A 16000-nucleotide genomic window follows, 5' to 3' on the forward strand; every position below is an offset into this window, starting at 1 on the left:
AGGGGCAAGTAAAATACTAAAAGGGTGGCAACAACCCCAGGAAAATATGCTTTAACCAAATTAGAAGAGATCCAAAATCGTGAGTGGGGAGAAAGGGGATAAAAAGAGGTTCAAAAAGGAAGAAAGAAAAAAAAAACAAAAAGAAAAGAAAAAGAAAAAAAAAAAGAAAAGAAAAGAAAAGAATTTTTAAAAAAAGAAAACACCTAAGAAAAATGTAAAAAAAAATATATATATATTAGATAAACTAGTAAAAAGTCGTTAAAAAAGAAAAAGGTAACAGTTAAAAAAAAAATTTTACCCGAAGGCGAGAAAAAAAAAAAAATGAAAAAGAAAAAATTAAATTAACTGCAAGACTAAAAAAAATCACAGGAAAAAAGCCATGAGTTCCGTGCTTGGCTTTCTCCTCCTCTGGAATTCTGCTGCTCTCCTTGGTATTGAAACCGCACTCCTTGGTAGGTGAACTTGGTCTCGGCTGGATTTCTTGTTGATCTTCTGGGGGAGGGGCCTGTTGTAGTGATTCTCAAGTGTCTTTGCCCCAGGCGGAATTACACCGCCCTTACCCGGGGCCGGGGTGAGTAATCCGCTCGGGTTTGCTTTCAGGAGCTTTTGTTCCCTGAGCGCTTTCCGTAGAGTTCCGGAGGACGGGAATACAAATGGCGGCCTCCTGGTCTCCGGCCCGGAGGAGCCGAGAGCCCAGGGCCCCACTCCTCAGTGCGCCCTCAGAGAACCGCGCCCAGTTACTCCCGTCTGCCTGACCTCCGGCCGCGCTCCGAGCTCACCGAGCCTGCGACCGGTTCAAGGTAACACGGAGCTGCGAGCTTACTGTCAGCTCTGTCTCTGCAGCCGGCTTTCCCGTTCCAATACCCGCAAGCTCTGCGACACTCAGACACCCCCGATCCTTCTGTGACCCTGCGGGACCTGAGGCCACGCTGACCCCGCGTGGGCTTCGCCCCGGTTTAGCCTCTGGAGCGATGTCCCTCAGCGGAACAGACTTTTAAAAGTCCTGATTTTGTGCGCGGTTGCTCCGCCGCTTGCCGGGAGCCGGCCCCTCCCCCCGGGGTCTATCTTCCCGTCGCTTTGGATTCACTTCTCCGCCGGTCCTACCTTTCAGAAAGTGGTTGTTTTTCTGTTTCCAGAATTGCTGTTCTTCTTCTCTTCGATCTGCCGATGGATTTTCAGGTGTTTGCAATCTTTAGATAAGCTATCTAGCTGATCTCCGGCTAGCTGAAGCAGTCTCAGCTTGCTACTTCTCCGCCATCTTGACTCCTCCCCAAGACAGTCTTTTTAATAAGTGGTGATAGATAAGCTGGATAGTTACATGGGAAAGACTGAAACTCGATTACTTTATCAACCCATATACAAAAAATAAACGTCAAATAAAGACCTAAATGTAAGACCTGAGACCATAAAACTCCTAAAATAAAACAATGGTAAACTCTTGGATGTCAGTTTTAGCAACATTGTTTTAGATCTGTCTCCCTAGGCAGAGGCAACAAATGTAAAAATAAACTTTTGGGACTACGTGAGCAACACAGCAAACCATCAACAAAATGTAAAGACAAACTACTGAATGGGAGAAGATGTTTGCAAATGATATACCCAGTAAGGGGTTAATATCCAAAATCATAAAGAACTCATACAATTTTTAAAAATCAAATTAAAAAATGGGCAGACAACCTAAGTAGAGATTTTTCCAAAGAAGACCTACAGATGTCCAACAGACACATGAAAAAATGCTCAATATCACTAATAATCAGGGAAATAAATGCAAATCAAAATCAAAATGAGATATCACCTCACACCTATCAGAATAGCTATTACCAAACAGACAAAAAATTACAAGTGTTGACTAACAGAAATACCATATGTATGTTCCAGCAATGTGTCTGGTTATTATCCAAAGAAAATGCAAAATCCATTTTAGCCACCTGGGTGGCTCAGTCAGTTAAGCATCTGCCTTCAGATTCCAGGGTCCTGGGATCAAATCCTGATTTGTACTCGTTGTTCAGTGGGGAGCCTGCTTCTCCACTTGCTTATGCTCATTCTCTCTTTCTCTCTCTCTCTCTCTCAGAAATAAATAAAATCTTGAAAAGGCAAACACTAATATGCACTCCTAAATTTACTGCAGCAATTATTATAAATTATATATTATTATTATAAATAATTATAATAGGCAAGATACGGAAGCAACCGAAATATCCATCAATAGATGAACAGATAAAGAAGGTTTGTATATACACACACACACACACACACAGAGTGGACTATTACTCAGCCATAAAAAGAATGAAATCTTTAAAAAAAAAAAGAATGAAATCTTGCCATTTTCCAAAAACATGGATGGACCTAGAGGATATTAGATAAGCCTGAGAAAGATAAATACCATATAATTTCACTTAAAAGTAGAATCTAGGGGCACCTGGGTGGCTCAGTGGGTTAAAGTCTCAGGTCATGATCCCAGGGTCCTTGAATGGAGCCCCACATCGGGCTCTGCTCAGCAGGGAGCCTGCTTCCTCCTCTCTCTGACTGCCTCTCTGCCTACTTGTAATCTCTGTCTGTCAAATAAATAAATAATATCTTTAAAAAAAAAGTAGAATCTAAAAAACAACAAATGAATAAACTTAACAGAAACAGACTCACAAATCCAGGGAACAAATTGATGGGTGGAGGAATGCATTGGATGGGCAAATTTGGATGTACAGTTTTCCATTTATAAAATAAATTAGTGGGGTGCCTGGGTGGCTCAGTGGGTTAAGCCTCTGCCTTCGGCTCATGTCATGATCTTGGGGTCCTGGGATCAAGCCCCACATTGGGCTCTCTGCTCAGCGGGGAGCCTGCTTTCCCCCTGTCTCTCTGCCTGCCTCTCTGTCTACTTGTGATCTCTCTCTCTCTCTGTCGAATAAATAAAATCTTCAAAATAAAATAAATTAGTCATGAGGATATAAAGTATAGCATTGGGAATATAGTCAATAATGTTGTAATAATTCTGTATGGTAGTAGATGGTAACTACCGTTTTTGTGGTGAGCATTTTGTAATGTGTAAAAATGTCAAATCACTATATTGTACACTTGAAACCAATAACAATACTATATATCCACTATACTTAAGTTTTAAAAAGTAAATTAAAGAAAATATATGGACTGATTTGGATTTATATAAACTGGGGAAGCAAATACCAGACAAATGGAACAACCAACATGAGCAAAAACACAGAGCTGTAGAAGGGCTTCATTTTGTTGTGGGCAGGTTGTCCCTTCTACCATACACATGGCTGGAAGCATGGGAGAAGGGAAGAATAAAGGATGAGGCTGGAATGGGACTTTGCCCTTCTCCAGAGCTTGGACTTGATTCTGTAGGTTGTAAGGAACCACTGAAGGCTTTTGAAAGCATGATATAATCAAATCTGAGTAAGAAAGCATTCCCTTGCAGTACCAGTATTTAGAATATAATGAAAGGGAGAAATATAATGAAATGAAAGGGAGAAAGCCAGAATTTGGTCTATTTAAGAATCCATTCTTCCTATAGAAAAAGGTTGTTGGGAGAATCAACTCAAGTAAGATCATTTCAGCATTAAGACTCCTGACTGCAAGAATAGGCATTCAGGGGCGCCCGGGTGGCTCAGTGGGTTAAGCTGCTGCCTTCGGCTCAGGTCATGATCTCGGGGTCCTGGGATCGAGCCCCACATCGGGCTCTCTGCTCAGCGGGGAGCCTGCTTCCTCCTCTCTCTCTGCCTGCCTCTCTGCCTACTTGTGATCTCTGTCTGTCAAATAAATAAATAAAATCTTTAAAAAAAAAAAAAAAAGAATAGGCATTCACTTAATTTTACCTATATGATGAGAGCCTTATTGTAGGGCTGAAAGTAAAAATAAGGAAAAGAGGTACCTTGTGGCCAGGCCTAGTAGAAAATTATAGAGTATCTCAGCCACATAAATGAAATGAATGAATTATGGCAGTTTTGGGAAAAAGTCTGTTCTGTTGTGTCTTTATAGCCCAGTCTGTGAATTTGTTTTGGTTGTCTGATTTTAAGGCTCAGCTAGTCTCCGTTTCTGTCCTCACTACCAGTTGACCAACTTTTTCTATTTTGCATTTAATTTAAGAAAATCTGATTAGGTCTGTTAAATGTCATCATCCCTATAGTTTCACACTGGCTAGATTTAGCTTGGCTGCCTGTGTTCAGTCAGGAAGAGAGGGTCACATAGCACAGGCAACTGCGGTAAAAGCATTCTTCCCTGGATAAACATGACAGGTACTATTCCTGGACTTAGAATATATGAGATTTTGAAAACGTCTTTAAAAATTTTATAAATGAAAGATGTAAGGATGGACAGAAAATATATAAGCATTGATTTCTGTAAAATGGTAACAATAAAACATCTCTCTTCACAATTAAATGAAAATCTATATAAAGTATATATAGCAGAGGGCCTCTTATAAAGTAAGTGCTTAGTAAGTGTTGTTGATGACAATGATACGAAATAAAGGATTATTTGGGGGCAACACACAAAAAAGTAAGACAACAACTTTTAAAATATTCCAGACAAGTGACTTAATGTAAAATGATGGGACTGGGAAGGAAACAAGGTGGATGTGTGGGGTGAGATGTTGCTGTTTGAGGGACTTTACAATTTTAAGACTGAGAAACGGAGTGATGCTATAAATATTAGACACTGAAGTTTCAGGGAAGGTTTGGGGCTTGTTTCAGGTGCTTTGATTTTGAGTGCCAGTAGCAATCTATGTAGAAATATTCAGAAAAGAGTAAGAAATCCAAGTCTGGAAGTTTGGAGTGAGGTTAGGACTGGAAGTATACACTTGGGTGTCCTCTCAATAGTTTCTCTATAGCAGAAGTAGCAATTAGGATGCGAGCAAATCAGATCAACCTACGAATATGTTTTATTTCACCTGCATAAGAGTTTTTGTTTTCTGAAGAAACTACTTGGTGAAGATTTTTAAAAATTGGGAGATCTTACATAAAAACCTTGGTTTCTAGTTTCTCTTGAAAAAAATGAGAGGCCCAGCAACATCTTGGGCCAAGATTCCTTCATGACAATATCAGAACCTCCCCACAGTCTATATCATTCATTTTTATTACTTGTGTGGTCTCTGTAAGCATTTGAATGGAATCCCTGCTCTTATATCCTCACCAACATTAGAAATGCATCTATAGCTCTTTATTAGTTAATAGATATAAAATGGTACCATAAAGTTTTATTTTGCTTGCCTTCAGTTTTTAGCAGAGCTACCACTATTTCCATGTGATAATCTACTGTATGTTGTCCTTATGATTAAATTATTAGTCTTCTTTAGCCATTTATTGAGGCAAGCCCTAATAGTAAAAATCTACATTTTTATCCATGATCTTAGAGGTTTGTATGATAGGCTTTTAATCATTTATACGTATAGACCTTCTATTTGCATAAAATTAGCAGTTTACTTTCAAAACAAAATTGTAGGTACTAAGAAGCCCAACACTGCCTAAATCCTAGTATTTCCTTAAATGCATTTATTCTTTTTTTTTTTAATTAGAGAATGGTTTTGTGTGATTTCCTTTAATCTCCTTAGGAGAGGCTTGGTAATTTTCCATCAGGAAAGCAATTGGCAGAGTCGTATGGCTAAAGACTAGCATTAAGACATAGAATAACTTAATTTCAAATACTAGAATGGGCTATTAGAGCTGAAAAAGACCTTAGATATTACCTCTTCTTATGGAGGAGGAAAATTAAGAGTCAAAAAGTGTAAGTACCTTACCCAACTTTACATATCTATACCAAAATGAAAATGCTCTCATTAGGAAAAAAAAAATGTTATATCACAGCATAAATTCTACACTCATTTCCTAGTTTCTTGATAATACATTTTCCTTGCTTATAGTGTCAAGTACTCGTCCCTGGTGGCACTTGCCTTCGTAATTCGTCCCACAGCTATCATTCCATGGATACCCTTGGTCTTTAGACATTTCTGGCAAGAACAGAAAAAGCTTGATCTTATTCTGCATCAGTTTTTTCCTATAGGGTAAGTACGGCTACAATCCATCTATTAATGTCTATAACCTATAAATTATAGATTATGAACAAGATTTTATATCTTGTAGTCAATTATTATATCTTCTAATGTCAGAATTGTCAGACTAGGGAAACAATATTTCCAAATTTATAATTTATATTTTTATATTTATGATTATTAACTATAATTGTTTTAATTTACTTAAATGGAGATCTTTGGAACTTTTCTCACTTAGAATTTTTCTATACTTCATTTCCTAAATATCTCTCATGTACATTTTAGAGATACTTGATTCTTTTACATTTGTATAAGGCTTTATAATTTACAATGTATATTTACATATTACCTCATGACTCACAATTCTTGGAATAGACAATGTAGGTATTTTTAGTTTGTAGTAAGGAAATGGGGGAGGGGGGTAGGTGGAGCATGGTGAAATTAAACATGCCTTAGCCAGAGTCTCTGGGTTGGTTGCTGTGATGGAACTAGGATTGAAACCCATGTCTTCTGTGTTCAATTCAGTAGCATCTATACTAAAATACAAAGAAGATTAGTGTGGCCCCTGTTCAAAAAATCAAGACCAAACCAAAATAAAAACACATGTCTTCTAATTTTGAGCTGCTAGGATCATACTTATTCCAAGTATCTAGTAGAGTATCCAGAATAATTATTTATTGAAGGGCTGAATTAATTCTGATTCTTAGAATAACAGTCTTTTTACTATACTAGTATTCACTCTGTTTGAGTATTTTTGGGTAAGAATTAAAAAGGACTAAATCATCTAGAAGCCAAGTGACCACTGTTGTCATTTCTCAGATTTATTAACATTGTTTTAATGTATTGCATTCATTCAGCAAATATTTGTTTAATCCCAGTAGGTGCCAGGTACTGTTCCAGATGCTGGAGATAGAGCAATTTAACAAAGTCCCTGCCTTTATGAAGTTTATATTCTAGTGGGAGAAGACAGAAAACTAAAAACATAGAGTAATATGTATCTGTCAAGTGATAAATGCTACAGGGAAAAATAATGATAGATAAGGACAGAATGCTGGTGTAGGGGATGCCTGGGTGTCTCAGTCAGTCAAGCGTCTGCCTTTGGCTCAGGTCATGATCCCCGGGGTTCCTGGGATCAAGTACTCCATCAGGCTCCCTGATCAGCGGGGAAGCCTGCTTCTCTCTCTGCCTGCCACTCCCCCTGCTTGTTCACTCTCTCTCTCTGACAAGTAAATAAAATCTTTAAAAAAAAAAAAAGTATGCTGATGCAGGAGAGAAGCATTGTTATTTTTTATAGGGTATTTTTTTTTAAGATTTTATTTATTTATTTGAGAGAGAGACAGTGAGAGTGAGCATGAGCGAGGAGAAGGTCAGAGAGCAAAGCAGACTCCCCATGGAGCTGGGAGCCTGATGTGGGACTCGAGCCCGGGACTCCAGGATCATGACCTGAGCCGAAGGCAGTCGTCCAACAAACTGAGCCACCCAGGCGTCCCTATAGGGTATTTTTTATGGGGAAGTCCATCATGAAAAGGTGCCACTAGAGCCAAAACCTAAAGGAATTGAAACAAGGAAATAAGGAAAGAATATTCCAGGCAAAGAGACCAGCAAAGACCTTGACATAAAGGTGTATTTGGCATATCTGAGGAACAGCAGAGACTGGAGAATATGATAATGAAGTCAGGGACAACAAGAGCTCAGATTATGTAGGCTTTTACACAGGGAGATAAAAAGCCTTTTTTCTCATCGCAATACAATGTATAGTTTACTCATTCAACAAGCATTTAGCCTGCTTTGTAGCAAACATTTGATGATTCAGAAGTGAGTAAGATGCAGTGTCTGTTCCCAAGGTCAAAATCTGGCGCGGGGCAGGGGGTAGGGGGAAAGAGATACAACAGTAATTCTTGATCAGTGATATAGACTGTTCTAAATAGTTATGTAACAAAATGTTGTACAACAGATAATAAAAAAGCCTAATTCTGCTTCCAAGGGAAACATTAATAGAAGGTTTACAAAGTAGATGATGTTTTAAATAATATCAAAAAGTGAACATGAGTTTGCTGGGTCTAGGCGATCAGCATGCTTCGAGCTGTAAAGGCCTGAGGGAGCCTATTCATATAGATCAAAATGCTTGTCTGTTTTATTTTGAAGGGAAATATATGAAAGAACAAATGAGATAATGTAAGTGAAAATACTTTGAAACTGTACAGTGCATAACAAATATGATTCACAGTCCTAATTAGTCTTAAACTGTCAAGTGTTGTTGCACTGAGTTGGTCCCAGCAACAGCCTTTTATGTATTAACCACCCTTTAAAAATAACCATTTGCAGGGCACCTGGCTGGCTCAGTTGGTAGAGCAAGGTAGGCCTTGCTCCCGGGCTTGTGATTTCAAGCTTCATGTTAGGGGTAGAGTTTACTTTAAAAAAAAAAAAAAAAAAAGGCACAAAATTATCTCATCTGTCATCCCACTTCACATATGAGGCATTGGAGATTCAGAGAAGGAAATGATACCTGCAAGGTGATTGGGCTGGTCAGGGTCAGAACTGGGAAGGGAACACCAAACCTCTAGCACCTAGGGCTATTTATTTTAAAAAAAAAAAAAAAGAAAGAAAGAAAAGAAAAAGAAAAAAAAACCTGGAACAGTAGCATGTTCTGCTGGTAGTAGCATGTCTGTTTCCAGACTGGAAAAGTATCTCTAAATACAGAGAAAAATCTTGGATTAGTCTTAGGAAAATTTCTATTGTGTATGGACCTACTTCTCCTTGCCTTTTATATGACATTGAGAATTTGGGACATCATTTTGTCATTTATTCTGTAAAATCAAAAAAATTGCCTTTCAGGTGCCACATTCTCACCAACAATTAGCAAGACACAACAAACTATGGGACATCATTATAGATCTTATAGGCATTGAGATAAGAAGATATTATGAACAACTTTTTGCTAATAAATTTGACAACTCAGATGAAATGGACAAATTCCTAGAAAAATACAACTTACCAAAACTGACAAAAGAGAAAATAGTAAATATGAATAGTACTATGTATATTAAAGTTAATTTGTAATTAAGGACTTTAAACAAAGGAACACCAGGCTTAGATGGCTTCACTGTGAATGCTACTGTATGTTTAAGGAAGAAGAAACATCAATCCACATAAACTTTTCCACAGAATATAAAAAGAATCACATTTCCCAACTCTCTTTTTTCTTTTTTAAAGATTATTTATTTATTTATTTGACAGACAGAGATCACAAGTAGGCAGGCAGGCAGAGAGAGAGAGAGAGGAGGAAGCAGGGTCCCCGCTGAGCAGAGAGCCCAATACGGGGCTCAATCCCAGGACCCTGGGACCATGACCTCAGCCGAAGGCAGAGGCTTTAACCCACTGAGCCACCCAGGTGCCCCACATTTCCCAACTCTTAATGAAGACACCATACCCTTGATCCCAAAATCTGACAAGGGCATTATAAGAAAAGCCAATTATAAATCAGTATCTCTTATGATAAGAATGCAAAATTCTTAAAACTTACCAAATTGAATCTAACGATGTATTAAAAAAGAGAGTGGGATGCCTGGGTGGCTCAGTCTATTAAGCTTTCATCTCTTGGTTTCAGCTTGGATCATACTCTCAGGGTCATGATACTGTCCTGTGCTGGGTGCGGAGCCTGCTTGGGATTCTCTTTCCCTGTCTCCTCCTCCCCCTCCCTTCCCCCCAACTTGCACACATGCTCTCTCTTAAAAAAAATAAAAAATAAAAAAGAGGGAGCGCCTGGGTGGCCCATTCGTTAAGCATCTGCCTTCAGCTCAGGTCTTGATCCCAGGGTCCTGGGATTGAGCCCCACATTAGACTCCCTGCTCAGCAGGAAGGCTGCTTCCTCCTCTTCCATGCACCCTGCTTGTTTTCCCTCTCTCACTGTGTCTCTCTCTGCCAAATAAAAGCTTCAAAAATTTTTTAAAAAATTAATTAAAAAGAGAATATATTATAAGCAAGGTTGGTTTTACTTTAGGAGACACAGAAAAGCCACATGATAAAATTAAAAGCCTACTCATAATGGGTGAGGGGGAACAACCATTAGAAAATGTGTATTAGAAGGGGACTTCACTAAAATGACAAAGATTTCTATAAACTGTCATAGCAAAATCATACTAAGTTTTGAAGCCCTGAAATCCTTTTACCTGAGATCGGGGGCAATATATTATGCTCATTATTTCCCCTGCTGTTTAACAGTATATGTCCTAACTAGTGCAGTAAGGCAAGAAAAACAACTGGTTGGAAAGGAAGAAATAAAACTATATGGCATGACTGTATGTAGAAAATCCAAAAGAATCTAAAATTAAACTATTAGGATTAGTAAATAAATTCAGCATGTTCACTAAGTACAAGGTGAATATGCAAATATTTATTTCATTTGGATGCTAAAACTAGTGGGTAAAAATTAGAGGAATAAGAGGATATTTATATAGTCTCAAAGTGTCTCCCCATGAAACATTAATTATAAGGGATAAAATAATAATTTTACAGTGGAGAAACTTGACAGACACTTCCTTAATCAAGGGATCAATTGGCTGACTCAATTGGCAGAGCATACAACTCTTAATCTCAGGGTTGTGGGTTTAAGCCCCACATTGGGTAAAGAGATTACTTAAAAATAAAATTTTTTAAAAATAAATAATTTTAAAAAGAAAAAGGGACCAAAGTTAACATTACCAGCAACTGGATGGATCAGTATCATAAGACACATAATCAGAAGCAGAGAAAACACCCTGTCACTTCTATGGTATTACTCTCATTATGTATAACCTGAATCTATTCATGAAAAATATCAGACAAACCCAAATTGAGATACATTCTAGAAAATAACTATCCTGTATTCTTCAAAGATGTCAGTCATGAATGACAAGGAAAGATTAAGGAAATAATCTAGATTAAATAATCTAGATCCCACTCCTCTCCCACTATAGAGATACACAAGTGAACACATCAAATAATAATAAAAAAAACAAAATGTTTTTCTTTGTATAAAGGAAATTATTGTGACAAGTGGTAAAATCTAAACAAGGTGTAAATTAGATAGCCATAAAAACTTTGTATTTCCGGTTTCTGATTATTTGTGATGTAAGAGAATTTTCTTGTTCTTAGGAAGTATAGGGATAAAGGTGAATGATGTCTGCAACTTATTAAACAATTCAGGAAAAAATACATATTTAAATAGAAAGAAAAAGATAAAGAAAATATGGTAAAATGCTAACATTTGGGAAATCTAGGTGAAGGATATATGAAAATTCTTCACACTATCCTTGCAATTTTTCTCAGTCAGAAATTAGTCAGAATAAAAAATTAAGGGGTGCCTGGGGGGCTCAGTAGGTTAAGCATCTGCCTTCAACTCAGGTCATGATCCCAAGGTCCTGGGATGAAACCCCACATCAGGCTCCCTGCTCGGTGGGAAGCCTGCTTTTCCCTCTCCCACTCCTCTCCCACTCCTCCTGCTTGTGTTCCCTCTCTCTATGAATAAAATAATAAAAGATATACAAGGAGTCTACACAGGAAGGTATAAAACATTATTGGGAGAAACTAATAAAGACCTAAATAAATGGAAGAATATACCATGTTCATGGATGGAAGACTCAATATTTTAAAGACATCAACTCTCCCCAAACTGTGATCTGTATATTCAATGGAGTTCCAATTAAAGCCCAGTATGGTGTGTGTGTGTGTGTGTGTGTGTGTACTGATAAAGCTGATTTTAAATATTTAAGTGGAATGCAAAATACTAATATTAATTAAAAGAATTAGAGAAAATAATGTTGGATGACTTGACTTTACTAGATATTAAGACTTCTTACAAAGTTACAGTAATTAAGACAACTTAGAATCAGTGCAAAACAAATAGACTGACTGGTGAGACATAATAGTCCAACAACAGACCCAGACATAAAGTCACTCATTTATGATTAACAGTGATAAGGCAGTACAGTAAGTCTTTTCAATAAATATATAATTAGCTGGATATCCATATGGACCCCTACTTGCCACCATAACAAAAAATTAAAATCCAGGGAAATATAGATATTAATGTAAAGATAAAAGAATTGTTCTTCTTCAAGATGTGATAGAATATCTTCATAACCTTGAGACAGGCAGAGATTTCTTAAGTATAATGTGGTATTAACTATAAAGGGAAAGATAAATGCATTTGAATACATTAAAATTCAAGACTTTTGTTCATCAGATTCACCATTAAGAGTGAAAAAGCAAGCCTCAGACCAGAAGATATTTGTAGTATAAAACACAACACCAAGAAAAAACATCTATCAATTATATACAAAACTTGTACAAATCTTTAAGAAAAATAGAAAATTGATTAAAAGACCTGAACAGGCACTTCAGAAGATGTTTAAATGGTCAAGAAGTATAAAGGTACTCACCTTATTTATTAGTCACTCAGGAAATGTAAATGAAAACCACCATGACATCCTAGTATACATCTACCCAAATGCCTGAAAGGATATAGAGCCTTTATATATTCCTGTGGGAATATAAACTGATACAACCACTTTGGAAAACTAAGAATTTACTAAAGCTGATTACACTTATACCCTGGATCCCAGTAATTCAATCCTAGGTATATACTCATCAGAAATATAAGTACATATATTTGGGAAACAAAAGGCACATAAAAAAATGCTCATAGTGGGGCGCCTGGGTGGCTCAGTGGGTTAAAGCCTCTGCCTTCGGCTCAGGTCATGATCCCAGGGTCCTGGGCTCTCTGCTCAGCGGGGAGCCTGCTTCCCCCTCTCTCTCTGCCTGCCTTTCTGCCTACTTGTGATCTCTGTCTGTCAAATTTAAAAAAAAAAAAAAAAGAATGCTCATAGCACTGTTCATAATAGCTTAAAAAAAAAGCATCCATCAACATAATAAATACATTGTGGCATAGTAATTCAGAAGAATACTATATAGTATTATAAATGAAGTACTGCAACATACAAAAAATGTGGTTAAATCTCACATGATTGAAGGAAATGGGATATGAATACTACAGTGTGATTTCATTTTTGTAAAATTCAGTAAAGGTAAAACATCTAAACTATCATAAACCAGGATAGTGGTCCTCTTTGCGAAAGGAGTGGAGATTGACTGGTTGGAAAGATAGAAGAGCCTTTTGAAGTGCTGCTAATGCTCCATACCCTGGTCTATAGGACAGTTACACAGTTGTGTCTATGCAGTGATGATTCATGAAGGCTTATACTCATACATAGTGTGTTTTTCTGTGTATATGTTTATAGTATGCAGCCTCTGAGATGGCCCCCACTGACCCCATCTTCTTGATATTCATGCTATTATATAATCCTCTTCCCTTGAGCTTGTGCTGGATATTTTGAGTCAATTCTAACAAATAGCAACGTGGCAGGAGGGATGTCACTTCCATGATTGGGTTATTAAAGGACTTGGCATCCATGTTAGATGCCCATCTTACTCTCTCTTTGCTGACTTACCCTGTGGGATGCCAGTCTCCATGTCAGGAGGTAGTCTTTAAAAGTCTTTAAAATCTCCCATGTGTGGGAGATTGAGCTCTGCCAACATCCATGTTGAGAGAGTTGAGCTCTGCCAACATCATGTTGAGTGAGCTTGGAAGCAGATTTCCCCACCAGCACCAGTCAAGCCTTCAGATGAAACTCTCTAGCCCCAGCCAACATTTTGATAATTCATGAAAGGCTTTGACCCAAGGACACCCAGCTAAGCTCCACTTGGATTCTTGGCCCACAATGAAGTAATAAATGTTCATAGTTTTAATTTGCCAATGTTTAGGGTACTTTGTTGTATAGCAATAGATAATACATTGTTCATTACTTTTAGAAACTTTCCTTAAATACAGCTTCTAGGGGCGCCTTGGTGGCTCAGTGGGTTAAGCCGCTGCCTTCGGCTCAGGTCATGATCTCAGGGTCCTGGGATCGAGCCCTGCATCGGACTCTCTGCTCAGTGGGGAGCCTGCTTCTCCCTCTCTCTCTGCCTGCCTCTCTGCTTGCTTGTGATTTCTGTCTCTGTGTCTAATAAATAAATAAAATCTAAAAATAAATAAATAAACAAATACAGCTTCTATCTGTGAAAGACCTCTCAACGTGTAAATCCATATTCAGTTGACAAAAGTGTAAGGCATTTTTAAAGTGACTTTGGTTGGCCAAGCATTTGTAAAAGCCATATGCCAATATTGGATTTTCTGTAACTTCAGAGTGTTAATCACCCTTCTATTTTGTTTTTCAGATTTGTCACTTTGAGTTTGTCTCTGATAGTTGATCGTATTTTTTTTGGTCAAGTAAGTAAAAATACATTAAGCTAATAGCTATTTTTAATCTAACCATTTATTACACTAAAAACTCAACCTGACCTATTATTAATCTCTGAATATTTGGGAACACAGGCAAATCACTTTTTAAAAATTTTATGGGATACATTGAAAAAAAAAAAACTATTGGCATATGCCTTTCATTCAATTTGCTGTGTTTTCTATAAAACAGAATTGTATATTCATAGTTGAACTTAAAAGGAGTCCCATTTTATAGCATTTTTGTCAAGTTTGTACAATTTAGTCAGGTTTGTTACAAAGGTTAAATTTTTAAACTTTAATTGAACTCAATCATTCAGAATTCCAAATTAATCAGAATACTCTCTTCAAGGATTTGATTTGACATTTTAATGTAATGACTGTTGGTTATGGCCTTTGGTTGTTAAGTTCCCTGATTTTAAGTCACTTAGGGGCTCTGGAATCAGGTTGCCACAGTTTGAAACCTGGTGCCTTCGTTATTAGCTATGTGACCTTGGAGAAGTTTCCTTAACTGGAAATAACTGTGGTACCTGTTTCATAAGGTTGAAGGATTAAATGAGATAATGCATGTAAATGCTTACAATATTGCCTGGCAGAAATGAGCACTTACTGTTAACTGCTGTTTTTGCCGAACTGTTGTTGCTGTTGGTGACAATTCAAAAGGTAATGTTCTCAAGGCTTATATTTTAATGTGTGATATCATAAACTATAAAGTTTTTAATATGGGTAACACATATACTCATACAAAACCTATTTTGAGGATCTTCTTTATCATTTACTGTATGTAAAACTTACATTATCAAAATACATACGAACATTTATTCATGATTTCTTGAATTGCAGAAACCTAGTTTTTTTTATAAATTAACACATTAAAACTTAGAACATTAAAAATGAATAAAGAATGATTTCATGTTGTAATTAATCAAAATTATTAATATAAAGTATTGTTTGGTTTTTAGACTTCAAGATTCTGCCAAATTCCCTAATGTTGAAGATTCATACTTGGCACTAATATATTTCTATTTTCTTTCCATCAACTATGCCAGTGGACCCTGGTTCAATATAACTTTTTGAAATTTAACGTGCTTCAGAATTTGGGAACATTTTATGGTTCTCATCCATGGCATTGGTACTTTAGTCAAGGATTTCCAGCTGTCTTGGGTACTCACTTACCCTTCTTTATTCATGGCTGCTTTCTGGCCCCAAAGAGGTACCGAATACTTTTGGTAACTGTGCTATGGACACTGCTAGTTTATAGGTAAGATTTTATTTGTTCAAGTAATTAATTTATTTAATGTTACCAAGAATTTAAATTAAATTCTTCAAAAAGTAAACTGTTTATCTTCTGGATATGTATTGACTCTTATGATTTATTACTGGAGATTATTTAGCAGATAGAAAAACTAATAATTATGCTGATGCTCAGAATGAATACTTCTGATATGTATAGTTTGCTTGACAAGGATTACATTCAGTTTTCAAGGAGTTGAAAAAACTTCATTTGCTCTTAAAATTTGAAACTACCAAAATTTTAAGTATTGAAGGACTAGAGAAATATTTTTAAATGAAAATGTATGTATCTTTATTCCAAATTTGAGTAATATGACTTAATTGGGTTGGTAACAGAAATCTTTTTTAGAATGTAATTGTACTTTAGAATTTCACATTGACATCAAATATTAGGA

General features: G+C 36.8%; 1 protein-coding gene across 1 annotated transcript in view; it reads left to right on the forward strand.

The window, feature by feature from the left end:
• PIGB (phosphatidylinositol glycan anchor biosynthesis class B) overlaps positions 1–16000 on the forward strand; it is a 47730-nt gene that overhangs the window by 20665 nt on the left and 11065 nt on the right. Inside the window, exons 6-8 of the mRNA XM_059180568.1 lie at positions 5870–6010; positions 14252–14303; positions 15362–15573. Coding sequence (XP_059036551.1) covers positions 5870–6010; positions 14252–14303; positions 15362–15573 — 405 coding nt within the window. The remainder of the gene's footprint in view (positions 1–5869; positions 6011–14251; positions 14304–15361; positions 15574–16000) is intronic.

The sequence above is a fragment of the Mustela lutreola genome, chromosome 7 (genome assembly GCF_030435805.1).
Source record: "Mustela lutreola isolate mMusLut2 chromosome 7, mMusLut2.pri, whole genome shotgun sequence".
Classification (NCBI taxonomy): Eukaryota; Metazoa; Chordata; class Mammalia; order Carnivora; family Mustelidae; genus Mustela; species Mustela lutreola.